The sequence below is a fragment of the Cajanus cajan genome, chromosome 6, assembly GCF_000230855.2.
Source record: "Cajanus cajan strain Asha chromosome 6, NIPB_CcT2T_4, whole genome shotgun sequence".
NCBI classification, from domain to species: Eukaryota; Viridiplantae; Streptophyta; class Magnoliopsida; order Fabales; family Fabaceae; genus Cajanus; species Cajanus cajan.
Window position 1 is genome coordinate 4,235,088 of NC_138522.1, and position 16,971 is coordinate 4,252,058.

The 16,971-nt window shown below is 32.1% G+C and overlaps 2 protein-coding genes across 3 annotated transcripts; both read right to left on the reverse strand.

The window, feature by feature from the left end:
- Positions 1-1,771: 1,771 nt before the first annotated feature.
- Positions 1,772-6,958, reverse strand: LOC109805991 (uncharacterized). 2 transcript variants are annotated; one of them, XM_020368311.3, is made up of 6 exons: positions 6,817-6,958; positions 4,883-5,025; positions 4,297-4,573; positions 3,405-3,524; positions 2,374-3,284; positions 1,772-2,117 (listed from the first exon to the last, which is right to left on the reverse strand). In XM_020368311.3, exons 3-6 carry the CDS (start codon positions 4,564-4,566, stop codon positions 2,039-2,041), a joined length of 1,380 nt encoding a protein of 459 aa, XP_020223900.1. In that variant the 5' UTR covers positions 4,567-4,573; positions 4,883-5,025; positions 6,817-6,958; the 3' UTR covers positions 1,772-2,038. The 2 variants fall into 2 exon arrangements, with proteins under 2 accessions (XP_020223900.1, XP_082932687.1); XM_083076561.1 differs by lacking the exon at positions 6,817-6,958 and having other exon boundaries at positions 4,883-6,810.
- A 2,747-nt stretch (positions 6,959-9,705) lies between these two features.
- LOC109806652 (transducin family protein / WD-40 repeat family protein) lies at positions 9,706-16,219 on the reverse strand. The gene is made up of 7 exons (XM_020369124.3): positions 15,928-16,219; positions 14,147-14,564; positions 13,809-13,965; positions 12,440-12,484; positions 11,797-11,962; positions 11,312-11,682; positions 9,706-10,335 (listed from the first exon to the last, which is right to left on the reverse strand). The coding sequence occupies exons 1-7, from the start codon at positions 16,057-16,059 to the stop codon at positions 10,014-10,016; spliced, it is 1,611 nt and encodes a 536-aa protein (XP_020224713.1). The 5' UTR covers positions 16,060-16,219; the 3' UTR covers positions 9,706-10,013.
- Between the last annotated feature and the right edge of the window lie 752 nt (positions 16,220-16,971).

Here is a 16,971-nt window from a genome sequence, read left to right on the forward strand (position 1 = left end):
TAAGTAACGAATTAGATTTTTTTTTTCTAATTATAAACAATAATCATTAGTTTTTAAAGTTACTTAAAAAAAATTTATGCCTTTAATTTTATTATTAACTCTATTTTATTTGTATTCAATTATAATTAACATTAAATATAACAATCATTTTAAAAAATATATATATCTTTGACAAATTTTGAATTTATGATAGAATTAATTAAAAATAGTTTAGTTTGTTATTTTTTTTATCCTAATAATTTGTCTTATATTACTTATAATTAGGACAGAGATAGTATTATATTATACCTTAAAAATATATTTATATCATATAAATTTTTAGACTCAATTCTTAAAAAACCTTCCACTTATGTTAATGTTAAATGTCTACAAAATAGGATCTTAAATAAACTTTTATAGGTTGAACCAAACATTTATACATATTAGGTTAGGTCTTAAAAAAAAAAAAACACATGACAAATAAATATGTCAAGTTTAAGTCATATTTTTAACCAAGGTTTGACCTAAGCTTAATAAAAGCTAGCTTATTTTTACGCCTAGAAAGTTGCCTCTCAGATATATTATCACTGGAATAAGAATTAGGATCCACATGAAATTGTTCATATTAAGGTAAGATAAGACATGACTTGAGAGAATGAGAGGAATTTCCATTAGATAGTCATTCTAAAGGGAGAGACCAGCCTTAGAAAAAGAAGGCTTTAATGGTCAAAACACATTAAGTTTTAGATTATGTTAGGATTGATAGTAAAGAATGAAATAAAATGCATCGAAACATAATAGAACAGAATGGATTTAAATAAAATTTATTAAAAATGTTCGGCTTATTGTTTGAGTGGCCTATGGATCAAATATTTTATTCTATCATTTGAAGGAAAAAAAAAAGAGGAAAAAAAAAAAAGACGCGTGATGGACTATAACGGTTTACTTCTCATATTATCCTTATTTTAAAACAATACTAAAATTTAAAATTCTAAGCTTACTTTTTTTTTTATTGAAACCATATATAACATTCAACATAAATACCTACATTGTACAACTGTCGTTTTGCTATTTCTACTGTAATGCTTCTATTAATATATATATATTTTGGATAGTGAACAGCTAGTAATTATGAATTCTTTATGCTTCTGGACGTAAGCATAGTGATAACATTTTCCATGCTTTAAAATATTCACTTATACCTTCCACTCTAGAGAAGTATCGCGAGAAGAAGAAAGACATGGGCATCAATGAATATGATGAAGCATCATACGAAAGTCAAAGGAGATGGACCAACAGTTATTTGCAGGAAAAAAATATGGTAAGGATAATATATATATATATATATATATATATATATATATATATATATATATATATATATATATATATATATATATTGCTCCATACTGTGCAACCCCAAATTAGGGATAAGGAAAAAAGTTAAATGATGAAATCAGCTCCATCACTTACTACTTCATTTCATCTTTTACTTTTCAATCCAAACAGTGGACCTTAAATCCATTTCATTCCATTTCCTTCTTTTCCATTCCAAACATGCCCTTAATTCTCTTAAGGGCTACTCCTAATCTATAACATAAAAATCATTAGATTCTTCATTTTGATATATTGTTGTGCCATTTTTATCTATATGTATTTATGCACTTGAAGATAATCATTAGTTATTTGTATAAAAAAAATATCATGATTTATACGCATTTTCTTTAATAATAAAAAATGAATGGTCGAAATTATTTTCATTGGTCAAATTTTATAATTATAACCATTCATGTATCTTAATTCCTTTTTTTATTGTCATTACGGTTCTTCGTGACTCGCCTCTTTACTCGTTTTCTTTTCAAATCCTTCCTAATAGTTCATTCTTTTGGTACAAAAAGTAGTAACTAAACAGTATATGTGGCGCCTTTATATACACAAGACAAAAGGCAGCAAAATTGAATGTTTAAGCGGAAGGGATTAAGCACTAAGAATTTGAATCTGAATTTGCTGAATACAGGTGGCTGACAACATTCTTATGTGTAGAAGTATTCCCCTCTGTCTACATAGATGGCTGATAATACTCGCTTCCAGTTCCATTTTGTTGATCACTTGATATCACCCCTTGTATGGCTCCAGACCTGGCATTAGATATTAACAAAACTCATTTCATATTGGCAAAATGCCTTGAGCCATGGCTAAAAATGATTGTTCAACAAACAATTATAAATCTTAAAATTTATGATGGGGCAAAACTTTGTCCTCCGGAATCTCGAACATCATAGCTTCAGTCAGTGAATTGTCTCCTTGTTTATGTTAAAAAATTATTAAAAATCCCTATGTCAAACAAAGGCTTCTGAATTCAATTAAAGGTTTAGAATAAAGTTGAAAAAATACCCTTGCGATGAAGACGCGGAATATACAACTTCTTGAGGAACATATGGATAATATGATGATGACAAAGCATGCGGTTGCATCGTGACACTGACATGGCTCATATTCACCAAGGAAGAATTGAGATCAGGTTGAGGATTTTGGGCATTCTGATGTGTATGCTGAGGATCTGGCAATAATTGAGCATAACAGTTGCCTGTATTCGCCAAGGTGGAGTAAGCGTCAGGTTGCAAGTTTGGGATATTCTGATGGGTATAGTGAGGACCCCATGACAAGTGGGGATGACTCTGATGACTGCTGCCTGCATTTGCCGCTGGGGAATGAAAATCATGTGATGGGTTTGGGATAATCTGATATGGATATTGAGGATATTGCCGTGATAGAGTATGACTGTTACCAACAGTCAACAATGAAGAATGAAATTCAGTTTGTTGGTGTATGATATTGTGATGTGCATGTTGAAAATCTTGCAAAGACTGAGCATGACCACTACCCTTGTTCACCGGGGATGAATGAAATTCAGGTTGTGGGTTAAGGATAGTCTGATGTGAATATTGAGAATCTGGTAGTGATCTTGTATGACTGGTGCCCATCCCAGGTGCATAACTACCCTCCAGAGAATAAAACTGATTCCTTGAAGCTTGTGATGACACAGGCTGTGCTGCAGCTGAATAAGGCGTAACATTATGAACAGGATAGGCACAAGCCGTAGGCTCCCTGAGTTCATTTACATGTTTATAGTTCCACAGCCTTGGAGCTCGAGTGGGTGACATCCTAGACAAAAATGCATTCTCAGAAAGGGGTGGCCCTGATATCTGATGATAAAGATTATTCATTGGTTTCTTCAAAAAAGGTTGTGTAGGTGCAGTTCGCAATGAATGTAATGGGCGAAACAATTCTAATAGACTTCTTACCTGCAAAATAAGAAGGTGAATTATTCATGAGTTTCTTTCACACAAAAGAGGCAAAAAGATAAGATGACAGAAATAATTGTGATTGAAATCTATTTTGCTAGAGATCAAAAAGAAACCTACTTGCGTAATATTGAGTTCAGGATTAAATTTGTTGGAGCCTTTCTGGTAATTATCTTGAATGGCATGTTTAAAGCAGTTCTCTGGCAAGGGTAAACAGTCTTTGTAAATTTTGAATTTCACCTGAACAATGTTAAAAAAATGAAAGCAGGCAAATGGGAAAAGAAAAATAAAGCATCAGTAGATATGGTGCATTTGATGTCACAGTGCAATTTTGAGTACAGCAAGTATCAGAAGCACCTACTGGTCTCATGCCAAACACTTAAAGGCTCAACTGGGCTATATAACTCGAAGTTAATAAACATTGACCAAAACAAGGAAAAATTACAAAAACAAGCCAGGCGTACAATGATACTATGAAAACAATAATAGTGACAAGTTCAAAATAATCGATAGACATATTAAGGTTCACTGGTCTAGTCCTAAAACTACAACAAAGTCAATGGTGATAAATATGATTTCCAAAAGCAACAGAAGAGCCATGCAGAACCAATTATCTTCTTCCATATGTATTCAACTCCACAAGAAAATTAAGAAATTAACACCCAACAGGCAAGTTATACCTCTTGAAGCATCAAAAATTCAACTGGATAATTTAAGAAATGGCCAAATAAATAAGTTTGACAAAAAGGTTAGTTTCGGTAGAAAATAACTCCATAAATGAAATATTACAATATGCATTAAAAAAACTGTTTCTTTCCATTTACAGGAAACATGATTAATGGTACAAACAGCTAGGTGATGTTACCAATATTTCCACAAACTACCAATCATGACAGAGGATTCCATTTTTACAAAGTTGTCAGACTTTTGTTATTAGTATGTGTTGGGGGGAGGGACCTAGACAAGTCTATTTAGCTTAGATGTCTGCATCATCAATGGTGTAAAGACTCACCTGAGCAGGGAATTTCTGACCAAAAGCTAATGGTTCTATCCTAAGCTTCCCAGTTGAGGTTGCCATATATATGCCATACAGAAGCTTCACATCAGTGTCAAACAGAAAAAGGTAAGTACCATGATTGATCTTCTCTACAACTTCCATTCTTCCGGAAGGAAGCCCAAAAACTCGGTACCGGTAGCACTCTGGCTTTGTAATTCTATTACACATGAAAATAAAGCCAGAAAGATTTTCCTGAATGTCCACACCCTCATCTACAGCTTCCATTGAATCGCTGCATAATTTATCAACAGATTATCCAATTATCCAAATCTAAATGATGCATAGTAAAAATAACAGAGACACAAACAAGGGGAAATAGAAGGAGGAAAATAACAGAGACACTGCACATTCATTTTCCTCCTTCTATTTCCCCTGTTTGTGTCTGTTATTTTTACTGTGCATCATTATAAGCAACTAACAGGCGGAGATGGATGAACACAGAGAAAAGGAGTTTTGTTTGAATTGAAATAAGTAGTATTCACGCAATCACAAATGCGGAGCAAGTATTTTTTGTTAGTAGCTGAGCAAGATGATGAATTACCTCAAGACCTTGTGGGTCACTCGTTAATGGATCTAGACACTTGTGAAAGAGCTTTCTTGACGACAGGTTTGCAGTCCTCCTACAACCTTGAGGACAAAGTTGTTTTCGATGGGGGAAGTATTGATATGGCCCAACTCACCTTACTGTAAGGCCCAAAAGGAATATCAGTAGTGTCTTTTATTAAAAATAAGAAATATGACTCGACTAGGTACTAGAAGAAAATTGTTAGGAATCAGTTATTGCTTGTTGTTTTGTGCATAGCAGCAATATTCTAGGGTAGCAAGGTGTGCATCATGCTGCCATAAATATCCATTGTATTGCTCTAACAACAGACAATGAGAATTAAGTCTATTTCCATTTCATCCCTTTATTCTAGGAAGCTGCTCTGACCTTGAATCAGAGTCTAATATCCTAACATTGGTGCTTTCATTGAGAGATCCACGCATGGAAGGTTCTATAGCACCAAATTCCCAAGCTAAGAAGGTTGACGAGATCATGCAAAAGTTAGCACAATTTCAGTCCACAGTGACAACCAAAATAGATGATATACCCCTGCAAGTTTCAACACTGGAAAATTGATCCCCATCCAGTACTCCTACTCCCTCTTCTGAGTTTGGTTTGTTTCCACATGTAGTTCGATGGAACAGACCCATGGGTGGATTTTTATGGTTTCCCAATTTTTCAATTACCACCATACACAAGAGGAGAACCTAATTGAAGGTGGGAGTGCCTCATGATTTAAGTACCACATTAAGTTTTTTATTATACTCAATGTGAAACTCTTAACATTGCCACCTCCTTTAAGAGTCGATGTCCATAATCGCTTCACTTTATCGACACTAATTTGAAGGTAATCCCTTTCCTTTTGATGACTTCATTTAACCATCAGTATTCAGCATATTGCACCTTAATTAAACATCTAAGTAGCTTTTCTTCGTAGTCCAACTCTCAATAAAAGCACCAATTATTAAAACTTATGCACAAGCAAAAAGCCCAACCCAAAAGCCTAGTCTACCATTGAGAGCCCTTTTGAGAATCAATGTCAACAACAACTTTCACCTTATCGACATTGATTCAATAATAGCCTAATTCCTTTTGACGGCTTCACATATAACTCACCTATCAATATTTGGTATATTGCATCTTAATTCAACTTATAGGTAGCTCTTTTCGTAACCCAACTCTCAAAGCATCAATTACTAAGACTTAAACACAAGAATAATGCTCAACCCAAGAGCCTAGTACATTAGATGAGAGAGCTTCATAGGTTGAGTGTCACATTAAGCTTCTTATTCTACTCAATGTGAGACACCTATCAGTCTCTCCCACCTCGAGTCAAGCCCCAATAAATACCTCCCTTGCATCATTATCTCTCTCTTCAATTTTTTCTTCTTTTCTTCCCCTCCCTCCCTCTCACAATTAAAGGTAACATAATTTACCAGGAACAACCATGTTGTGATCAAGCACTAGCACATAATATCGTATTCCCACACCTGTCTTGGCTCATAAGAAGACAATAAGTTGAACACAAACCCAAACAAGCAAATCATCACAAAAGTAAAGTAAAAAAATTTATTACTCTCGTGATCCTAGTCCCTAGGCGTATAGGTGAACTACAGCAAGAGCACGACTACTTGCGTAGGTTCAGTAAATTTTGTTTTATGTCTCTCTCTCTGTAAGAAGACGCAAAAGATTAGGGATAACAAACCCTAATGCCAATTTCAACATTAACCATTTCCTCAAACAAAAAATCTTTCAAATAAATAAAACGCAGCGATGGTAGAGCTGTAGGGTATGATCAAAAAAGCAATTACAGTGAATAACCAAAAAACAAATGTAGGCAACGTAAATGAAAATGGCATTTTTGACGGAATTTAAACAAAATAGCATCTTGGAGAATGAAAAACAGAGAGAGAATGAAAGTGATTACTTACATACAATGGGAAGCCAACACAGTGAGGAAATAACGGAGTGAGTAAGAATATCTTACAGTAGTAGTTACTGGCTACCGGCTACCCCTGCTAATATTTAAAACAAAAAATGTATTCATTTTAATATTATTTTTACTTTTTTAGTATACATAAGTTTTAAAGGGAAAAAAAAAAAAACAATACAACATAATTTCATATATTTCTGAGACAATTAAGAGCTAAGATAAAGAATGAAAATTAACCAAACAAAATTAGCATATTTATATGTAATAATATTATTATAAACTTTTAATGTAGTTCTTAAAAAAACTTACTCACCAAAATTACAATTATAATATCAAATTTAAATCTAAAACTTTATATATACTTCTTTAACTCTTATCATTAAATCGATTTTATTAATTCAATTAAAAAGATATTTTAATAAATGAAAATGATTTAACATTAAAAATTAAATTTTAAATGATATTTTCAAAATGTAGCAAACAAATAAATTTTAACATTTCTAAACTTTGTTCTATTCTGTACATAAGTATCTCAAACTTTAATTTTATCTTAACTTCTTTCTATTCAAATAAGTATCGAATGTTGATTTTATTTTAAATTTTAATTAATCTTTAAGCATAGTTTCTTTACGAATAGAAATATTATATTATATTTTTATTTGGACATGGTATTTGATTGAGATAAAATGAGAGAAGAAGATAATTATTTTATAAACTTTGTTGTTTTTTAAATTTTTTTGGGAAATATGAGGAAAAATACAATGGCGGAGAAAAACACTTCTTCATCCAATTTTTGCTCCTTTCAATATTAGAATTTTTTAAAGAAATAGAATTTTGAGGAAAGAATTTAAAATATTTTGAGTATAATATTTAAAATATTCTTATATATATTTTGAAATTAAAAATTATAAGAATAACTTTCGGAAATTTTCTCTTTCCTTGTAAACCAAATATAGTTTATAGTCCTTTAGTTTCTCTGTCCTATAGTTTCATTAACAGTTTCAATATCAAAGCTAACTTTGAGTTAAGTGTTAACATGTCCAACAAAACTACACACCAATATTATAATTGTAGATAATTTATATACCGTGATATTCATATGTCAACGTTAAAGTAACAAAATATCTCTTCTTCCTTTCTTAATTACGAATGTGTGAAATTTTGTTTGCAATGATGCAAATAGATTTCCAAACATGCATATAGCAAATTAGCAATTTAGGTGATATGGATGTCACCTGCCAATCGCATGATACATATTGTCTATATATTTTAAGAATTTTTTTGTTTCTAGAAAATTTGTAAATTTTTTTTTTAGTTTTTATATAATTTAATTTTTTGTAAAATTTAAATTTTGATGTTAGTCTTTTGATGATTTTTTAATCTTCTTTTTAGATATATTTTTTTTAAATCTCTAACTCCTTCATTCACTTTCACTTTTACCTTCACCAATATCATCGTATGGTGTCATTCAAATCAATATTAAGGTATAGGGCCATCAAAAATTCCAAAGCGTGCTTTCTAACATCCTTCAATAGCTAAAAAAATTCTCGAACAATTGAAACTCTATTACAGCAACTGCCTGAAACTAACATTAGAGTTGTCTCAAATTCCTTTTGAATTAACGCATTCTATATTGGTAAGCATTATTAGGTTAAGATTATTCCTTTGGTGTCAAATTCCCTTTTGCATTTGACCTTTAAAAACATCAGATTGTGAGATAAATCATGATCAATGTTGAAACACAGCACCTTGAAACCTTATCCTTCATATTGGCAAAATTTGTTAAGATTATTCCATTAGTTAAAGTATCAAATATTGAAACTTTATCCTTGAAAGTTATAACATTTAATTTGAATTCAAGTCAATTGTTTGTCGCTTGACATGTCAACAATACCAAGATTTGAATCTAAGATTATGTATATATTATCTCAACTCCACTTTCACTAATGATTAAAAGAATACTATATGATGATAACAGAGAGATAAAAGTGAAAATAGATGAAGAAATTAGAAATTTCAAAAATAACCAGAACAAAATTAAGAAGAAAAAAAAAGTTTTTAAAATTTTAAATTTTGTAAAGACTAAAAATATTTAATTCTAAAACAAATATATTATGTTTTTGTTTAGAAAAAAGAAATAACTAAAACTTGAGGGAAATAAACATTTGAAATTTATTCTCTATTAGTAATTTAATTCTATAAAAAAAATCAAAAAGAAATTAAGGTTCAAAATTTAATTGCAAAAAAATAAAATTTAAAGAGCCATTGAGACAATTAAAATGTAATATTTATTTGTTAGCAAGGTAAAGTTTAAAAATTAGAACTGATATTTTAACATTCGCAATGCACAAATTAGATTAATTCATTTATAACTAAAATTTGTAATATATATATATATATATATATATATATATATATATATATATATATATGAGGAGAATTATAATAACACCAATGTAATTTTAAATATAAATTATATTTAGATTTATAATAAATAATTTATATTGTAACAAAAATACTTTTCTTATCGATAATTTATTTTAAAATATTAAATTTAATTTATATATAATTTTTATAAATAAAATAAAAATTAAATCAAATAAGAAGTTTAAAAAATTCTTAAAATCTCTATTGCTGAAGAAAAATATTTCAAAACACTCTAGTTAAAAGAAAGAAAAAAAAACTCCTAAAAATGTTTTCATATAAGATAGTAAATATAGGGGTGAATAAAATTATGGTTCAAGTTAACTAATCACAAAAGACTAAGGGAGTTAATTTTTTTTTCTTTTCAAAAACGTAGGAATAACTTTGTTTCTAAGAAAATTGACGATAGAAACACATTGTGTTTTTCTTAGTGTTTTAGCCTTTAAAAGAAACAACCACAAAATAAATCATACTATCTTTTGCTTTCAAAGAACAAAGGGAAAATGTATACTAAACCTAAAAAAACAACAGTAAAATACACCTTGCCAGCAGCATCTGAGCAAGCCATCCCCCAACAAAATTTTCCTGATTTTCGGTATTTCCTAAAAATTCCTCCCTTTACTCGTCGCAGGTTGCCACAAAATTCCACGCATTATAAAATAAAACAAAATAATATTATCTTCTAAAAAACCCCAAGTGAAATAGAAACTACATACGCAGCAACAACACAAGTGTGGAGCACAGGGGTGGTCTACAGAGTCATTGGCAAGTTCAACAGTAAACCTTGTGCAGTCCAATGTTAAGATCAGATGATATGGAAATGACAAGAGGAATAGACTGAAGCCACATGGCTTTGAAGACTCGTTTCTGATGCGCTCTTATAGATTGGGAAGGCTTGTGAGCAGTGTACCTTATATCAAATATGTGAATCACAGGATCTGCAGAACCAGATGTTATATAAAGTCCATCAGGAGACCAAGCCTGATTTATCAGAGCCGATTGAGATTCACTGCTTTCTTGCTTCCATCCAAAAGCATGAAGCTCTGTATTCCTCAATCTAATATCAAATAATCGAAGCTGCTTCTCATGGGTCCTGATACATTGAAAAATAGTTAGTATACTATAACCCCAAATGCAACAAAAGAATACCAAGGAAACACAATACAAGAGAGCTTTTTGTCTAGAAAGGAAGCAAGATCAACAAAATATTATTATGTTCCCATCTTGAAGGCAGATTCTTGTACCGAATTCAATGTACAAGATATCAATCAAAGCTATCGGAAAGTAGCTTATCAGTTATCACTTTAAAACATTCCTACCAAGAACATGAATAACAGAAGGGAATTTCTGGCTCTTAAATAGAACAGCTAAAATGTGCACTCTTCCTCACATTCAACCTTGAGAGTGGATCTATCATCTACCGGAGAAGTTTGAGAGATGCACTTGCCAAATAATGGGCCAGTTAGCTTAACTTTTATCCTCAATCACAAAGCATAAGGCAAGTCTAAATGTCACTGGTGCATAAAAGATTATCTCATCTTAATATTTCAATATTTCATGAATAAAGCCCAAGTCCATAGGCCAAGGAAGAGCACTACAAACCACAAAAACCTTCCTCACCAGTATGTAAAAATATTTTTGTCTTTCATAAAGACTTCATTCCTTCCAAAGAGATGCACAATAACATAGAATGGTGGTCCTCGGAGTTTTAGGTTTGTAAGAACCAAACCACAATCCTTTTTGGTCCCATTTCCGTAAAGTGCACAGATTCACAACATAAGCAATTCCAGAAAGTGCACAGACTCACAACATAAGCAATGGGAATAGTTTTATCGAACTTTAGCAAAGAGTAATAATGCAAGCAATTTCATCAGGGGGTCCAAAATTTAAACCATAACTTACTACTGTTTTCAAATGAACTATTTAATTTTCCCTGAAACCAAACATGCAAGACTCAACATTGAAATTTGAGGAGGGGTGTTATAAACTCTGCACAATACAGCTAAACTTGTGGTGGGAACTAAAGAAACACAGTTAAAAAAGTGAACTCCAAAGCAGCTGCAATTTACCCTGTTTGAACCATGAATAAATTGAAGTCACGTGGATTGGGCAGGACACTCATGCATTTACTATCAACCTGATGCTTGAAATCTGCTCTTCCTACACGAACATCATACCCAAATATTCTCCTGTCTGCACCAACAGACAACACCACCTGCTTCTGCTGCATACCAGCAACTCCCATGACAGCAGAAGAGTGAAGGTTCCTGTGCAATGCTTTTGGCTTCCACTTGTTCTCACCATCCTGCTCACTCCAAAGTACAACAGCATGGTCACTTCCAGCAGTTACAAAACATGTATTTTCCCAGGGCATAAAAACAATGCCATTGATAATTCCCTTAACATGAGGCTTGTCCTCTAAGAATTTTACACGATCTCCCTGTCAGTAACAAACAAGTTTTTCATATATCAATAGCAAAAAAAAAAAATAATAATAAAGAAACCCAAAAACAGTTTTACTTTTATGCCAGGATATTTGTGTCAAAAGCCTTACCCCTTGTCCTTTATTCAGATTTGTAATTGATACTTGAGAGTCTCCACTATCAGCACTGTATACTGAAAATAGACTGTTTCCTTCTGGGTGCCAGACTAAATCTTCTGGCCATCTCCTCTGCTTTTGGGATGCACAATCAGTAGTGCTAAGACGAGAGGCTCCTGCTCTACAAAATTAAAGTTGAGGAGAAAAAAAAAGTAAATTAGACAACATAATTAGGTTATCTTTAAAACATTTTGAAGTTCAGGTACAATAATGTTTCCACTCCAATACATCACATAAACTGAGGCAGAGACTGCCAATGGTAGGGGAAAGAATCATCAAATAGTCAAGTTTACAGTTAAATGGGGGAAAAAAACAAGAGATAACAGAGGAGAACGAAATTTAAGAAATATTCTGAAGTTCAAAGTCATAAAGTTTTCTAGTCCAAAACTTGAGTGGAAGCCTGATACAGATAATAGACCGTCAGTAAATGAAATGTAGCATAGAAAGATTTATCATTGTTAAAAAACCAGAGAATTATTGGTCAAACTCCTCTTTCAGATATTATATTTGGTTTAAGTCTATTTATAATCAACATCATCACAAAATATAAGAATAAAAACTATCCAAAGTGTTGCCAGAAAGATAAACTAGGACATACCCCTTAGCCTGAACTTGCCACAAGTTGACCACTCCATCCAGAGCACTGCAAGAATTCCCAAAAGGTAGTGTGTCAGACTTGAAAGAATATATCAATGTTGTATCACAAGGAAGATATCTTACATATGAGAGAAATTCAAACTGATGACGACAAAAACTAACTCAAGTTTACATAGTCAAATATCTAACAATTAAATAAGAATTATTGTCTTGAACCACTAAACATTATGTCAGATAAAGACAAAAAAGCCTTTTACCAGTGTTTTAAATCCTGTATAGCAGTGCGTAGTGTAATGTTATCAATTGTGGATTAACAACACTGGCGATAGCCACTATTCTGAAAATTTTTTTATATTTTTATATAATGTATAGTGTTATATTATATACATATAAATTCTCAAAAAAGATTAAAAAAAATACTCAAAATTCAAGACATTTATTTATATTCATTCAAATTAACAAAAAAAAGTCAATGGTGTCTTTAAATATACAAGTAAATACTAAAAGTCAAATACAAGGTTCCCAAATAGGAATCATCAATCCATGTCTAATTCTTTAACATTTTTACTACTGTATTACAACTGTATATTGTGAGTTATGTATAGGATGGGATGTTGGATTAATTTGTGTATTTCATAATTTATTTTAATTTGTAAACTTTTCTGAAAAGTCGAAAAATCAATTAAATTCAAACCAAAACAAATTGGATTAAATTTGATTTTAAAATCAAGCAACTGGATGGTCAACAAACAAAACCAAACTAATTGAATTGGATGATTTTTCTACTCAAAACTGATCCAATCTGCAAACACCCATGGTTTCTAAGAATGATAAAATTTGGGTGGTACAGGAGTCCACACTTCTGCATAAAATTTGACAGCAAAGTACACTCACAGACTCAAAATTGGCATATACCTTCCTAGCTACTACTTCCTTATATCACTTTAGTTTGATGAATGGATTTTAAGAAACAGGCTAAAATAGAAGAATCAGAAACAAAAATATATTCAAGAAATATTGCAAAACACCAGAGGCCTTGCTGTGGCAGTCATGTATTTTTTTTTTTTTTACATAAAAGTTTAAAGACCAAAGGGGCACAAACTTAAATCTCAGAACTTATAGATGACCATTAAAATTTCTAAATTTCACTTGCAGCCTGCAGGGTAGATTTATGGGCATTTTATGTTGACCTATTCCCAAACGTTATAAGCCTAGATAAGGATCCATCATATTGAAATTTAACAATTTAGGGTACCAGTTGATAACATTTGACCCCATACCTGCTGTGGCCAAAAACTGGGAGAAGAAAAGTGATAGGTAAAACATATTGTTAAAAGCTAGTTTTTTTAGAAATGAAATGAATCCATTACCTGGTCACAAAAAGCTGATCATTCACGGGACACAAAGCAATACTCCGCAATTTCCTCTTGTGTTGACTTGAGATGTGGTTGCTTGTTTGACAGTGTACCAAGCTTGGTGAAGAACTCTTGCGTATTAAAGGAATCAATTCCTTGTGTTCTTTTTGTTCTAGAAAGCACACAAAAATCTTAAGAAGCTTAATTACAAGCTAAAGCAATCTTGACATGAAAAGAACAGTAATAAGCCAATAACTGAAAATAAACCCTGACAGAAGCAGGTGACCTAAAATGCATTAGCCAAATCTATGTAAAAGCAACAATGAAGGCTATAGTTGAGATAAATGACTTACCAAACTTCCTTTTTGTCCCTTTGTCCTTGTTTTCAGAATTTTGCTGCTCCGAAGAAAGTCTATGACCATGAGACTTGTCAGGTTTTCCCCTAGAGCTACCACCAGTGATTGGAGAATTATGGACTCCTGGAGTGGCTTCAGAACTGGAACTTATTGAAGCTTTTGCAGAAGACCTTGGCAACAGTACAGGTTGTGAAATTTTTGGATTCACTGAAGGAATAACAAGTTCTGTTTTAGATTGAGGTTGGTTTTTGGCAGAACCTCCATTTCTATCAATGGGACTGATTGATCTGCGCTCTGTTTTCACAGTTTTGATTCCATCTTCTACGGCACTTCTAGACGACACTGCATTAGTTTGACCCCGAAGGCGAGCCAATTTAGATTCAGAATCTTGCAACCTTTTTTCTGCTTCGTCAAGCTGTAAATATTTCCCAAAAACCAATTATCCATGCAAATATTAAGAATAGGGTACTGGTTATAGGTTTGACAAAATACAGCAAAAACAAAGACATGAAAATTTATCAGAGAAACACCAACCAACAACTAGGAAAAAGACACCACATTAAAGATAGGTACCTATGAAGAACAGACACCTCTTGTGATCGAAGTTTTGTAGTGTCAGACACATGTCGGGCACCAACACTTACTCTACACATGTCGTACACCCTTAATCAGGTGCCCAATTAAAACAAAATTGTTAGCTTGGACACTTAAGCCGACACCTCTACACAACTTAGACACTTGAGCCGATACCCTCATATGGATGGACACACTAATATTATTACAAAAACAATCATTTTTTAACTTTGAGATAGTTGGTTACTCAGTTTAAAATATAATACAAAATATTAAAAAAATAATGTATCTAACTTTTTTAGGCTTGTTATCATAGAAAAAAACATAGAAAGGTTGGCTTAAAAAATGAAAGTACCATCAATTTAGATATTTTGTTCTGTTACTCATACTTCATTTTATTACAGTTACTCTCTTTGTGCAAGCGTATTTTGTGTCCGAGTGTCCTATGTTTTAGACATTAGTGGTGTCAGTGTTGTGTCCGTGTCTGTTTCAAAGCCCATGCTTTATAGATAGGTACCATCCTATGAATAATGAAACTCATCAAGGTTCATAACTAGAGTTTCAATGCAGATTACAGTGAATTGAGTGAAAAAGGGAAACAAAATACAATCTCTAAAACAAAATGGAAAACAAATATGCAATGCAACCACATTGATCATTATGAGCAAGCGATAGAGTTCATGTCATTAAACAACTGTTGAGAAAGCAAATGCAGCTTCTTTGGTGATTAATATGAAAGAAAAAAAAATTGGAAACCCGCCACATAATTATATTGACCTCTCAGAAACAAAATTAAAAAGGTTCATCTCCCATGAGGTACATAATACTATACATGTCTGAACTTAAATGAACTTCATCTAACAGAGAAAAACACCTAGATTTAAAGAAAGCAAACAAAAATCATTTTTTCCACTTTTCTCCCCTTTAAAAATGCTAAAAATCAATTTGTTCTATCAATTTTGAATTAAACGAATTTAATATCCAGTACATTGGACATAAACAACGACGACAAAACTAGTAAAACTTGAACCAAAGAATAGAAACACGCTATAACACTTGGTAGTTATAACACGGACAATAAACCTAAAAACCAAAGCGTAACACTGAAAGGTGAACACTAGTATTAGCGCGAAGTGACGAAACGACAGAATATAAAAGAGAAAACGACAAGGAAGGGAAATCGAGAGGGTTAAAGGGGGAAAAACCTGGGTTTTGTAATAGGCGATGCGGTGACGGAGGTTGTTGACTTCGCGGGTTCGGTGTTCGATCAAAGCAACCAATGCCTCCTCTTGTTCCTCCCTGGTAGTGGTGCCTCCGTTCTCTTCGTTTGGTTCCATTCAAACATCACCTCGTACTTTCGGATTTTGTAAGAATCGGAAACTGCGATTGTGTTGTGTTGTGTTGTGTTGTTTGTGTGTTCGCGGTTGTGGTTGTTGTTGTTGTTGTTGTTGAGGCGCAAGGAGGGACCGCTAGGAGTCTTTTACTCTGTTTAATGTTTTTTCTTTGGGAGTTTATTTAAGTTTTTCCTCTGTTCAATTGAGATTTCAAACATTTTTTTAACGTAAATAAATCTGGTACATTTTGAAAGGCATCGAAAAAATGTAATGATTTTTTAACAGACTTTTATAATTATAATTTTTTAATTTCAACTTTAATAAAGTTATATAATGGAAATTTATAAAATTTACAAGAATTTTATAGATTTATAACACTAATATTTTAGTATGTATGTTTATTATAATTAAAATTTATAACATTATATAAAGGAGATACAAACGTTTGTAACTACCATTCGGTCTCTACTTTTACTATGATTTTTTTATCCTTAATAATATTACATATTAAATAATTAATACAAGTAATTATGTCATTTTATTTAAGTAATTACTCACTTTTATTTCTTTTAACCACATATTATTTAAGTAATTGCACTCATTGTTCGTACTTTCACATTCCTCTTTTTCTTGCTTCCTCTCTTTTTTGTTAAAGTGACTTCATAGCCCTGCATAATATATCCTCTATTTCATGGTACATCCTTTCTCATGGCAGTCGAGATTCGAGAGAAAGGAAAATTTTCATCCCCCACCAGCCACTTTATTTCATTATTTTCTTCTCGCAACAAACTCCTCACACCTTTCTTCTTCTTTTTATTCTCTCTATCATATCTTGTTATCGTCTTTGTCTCTTTGTTTTTCCTTCAAACCTTTCTACTTTTTTTTTATTTTTCAATCCACTTAAATTGCCCACAA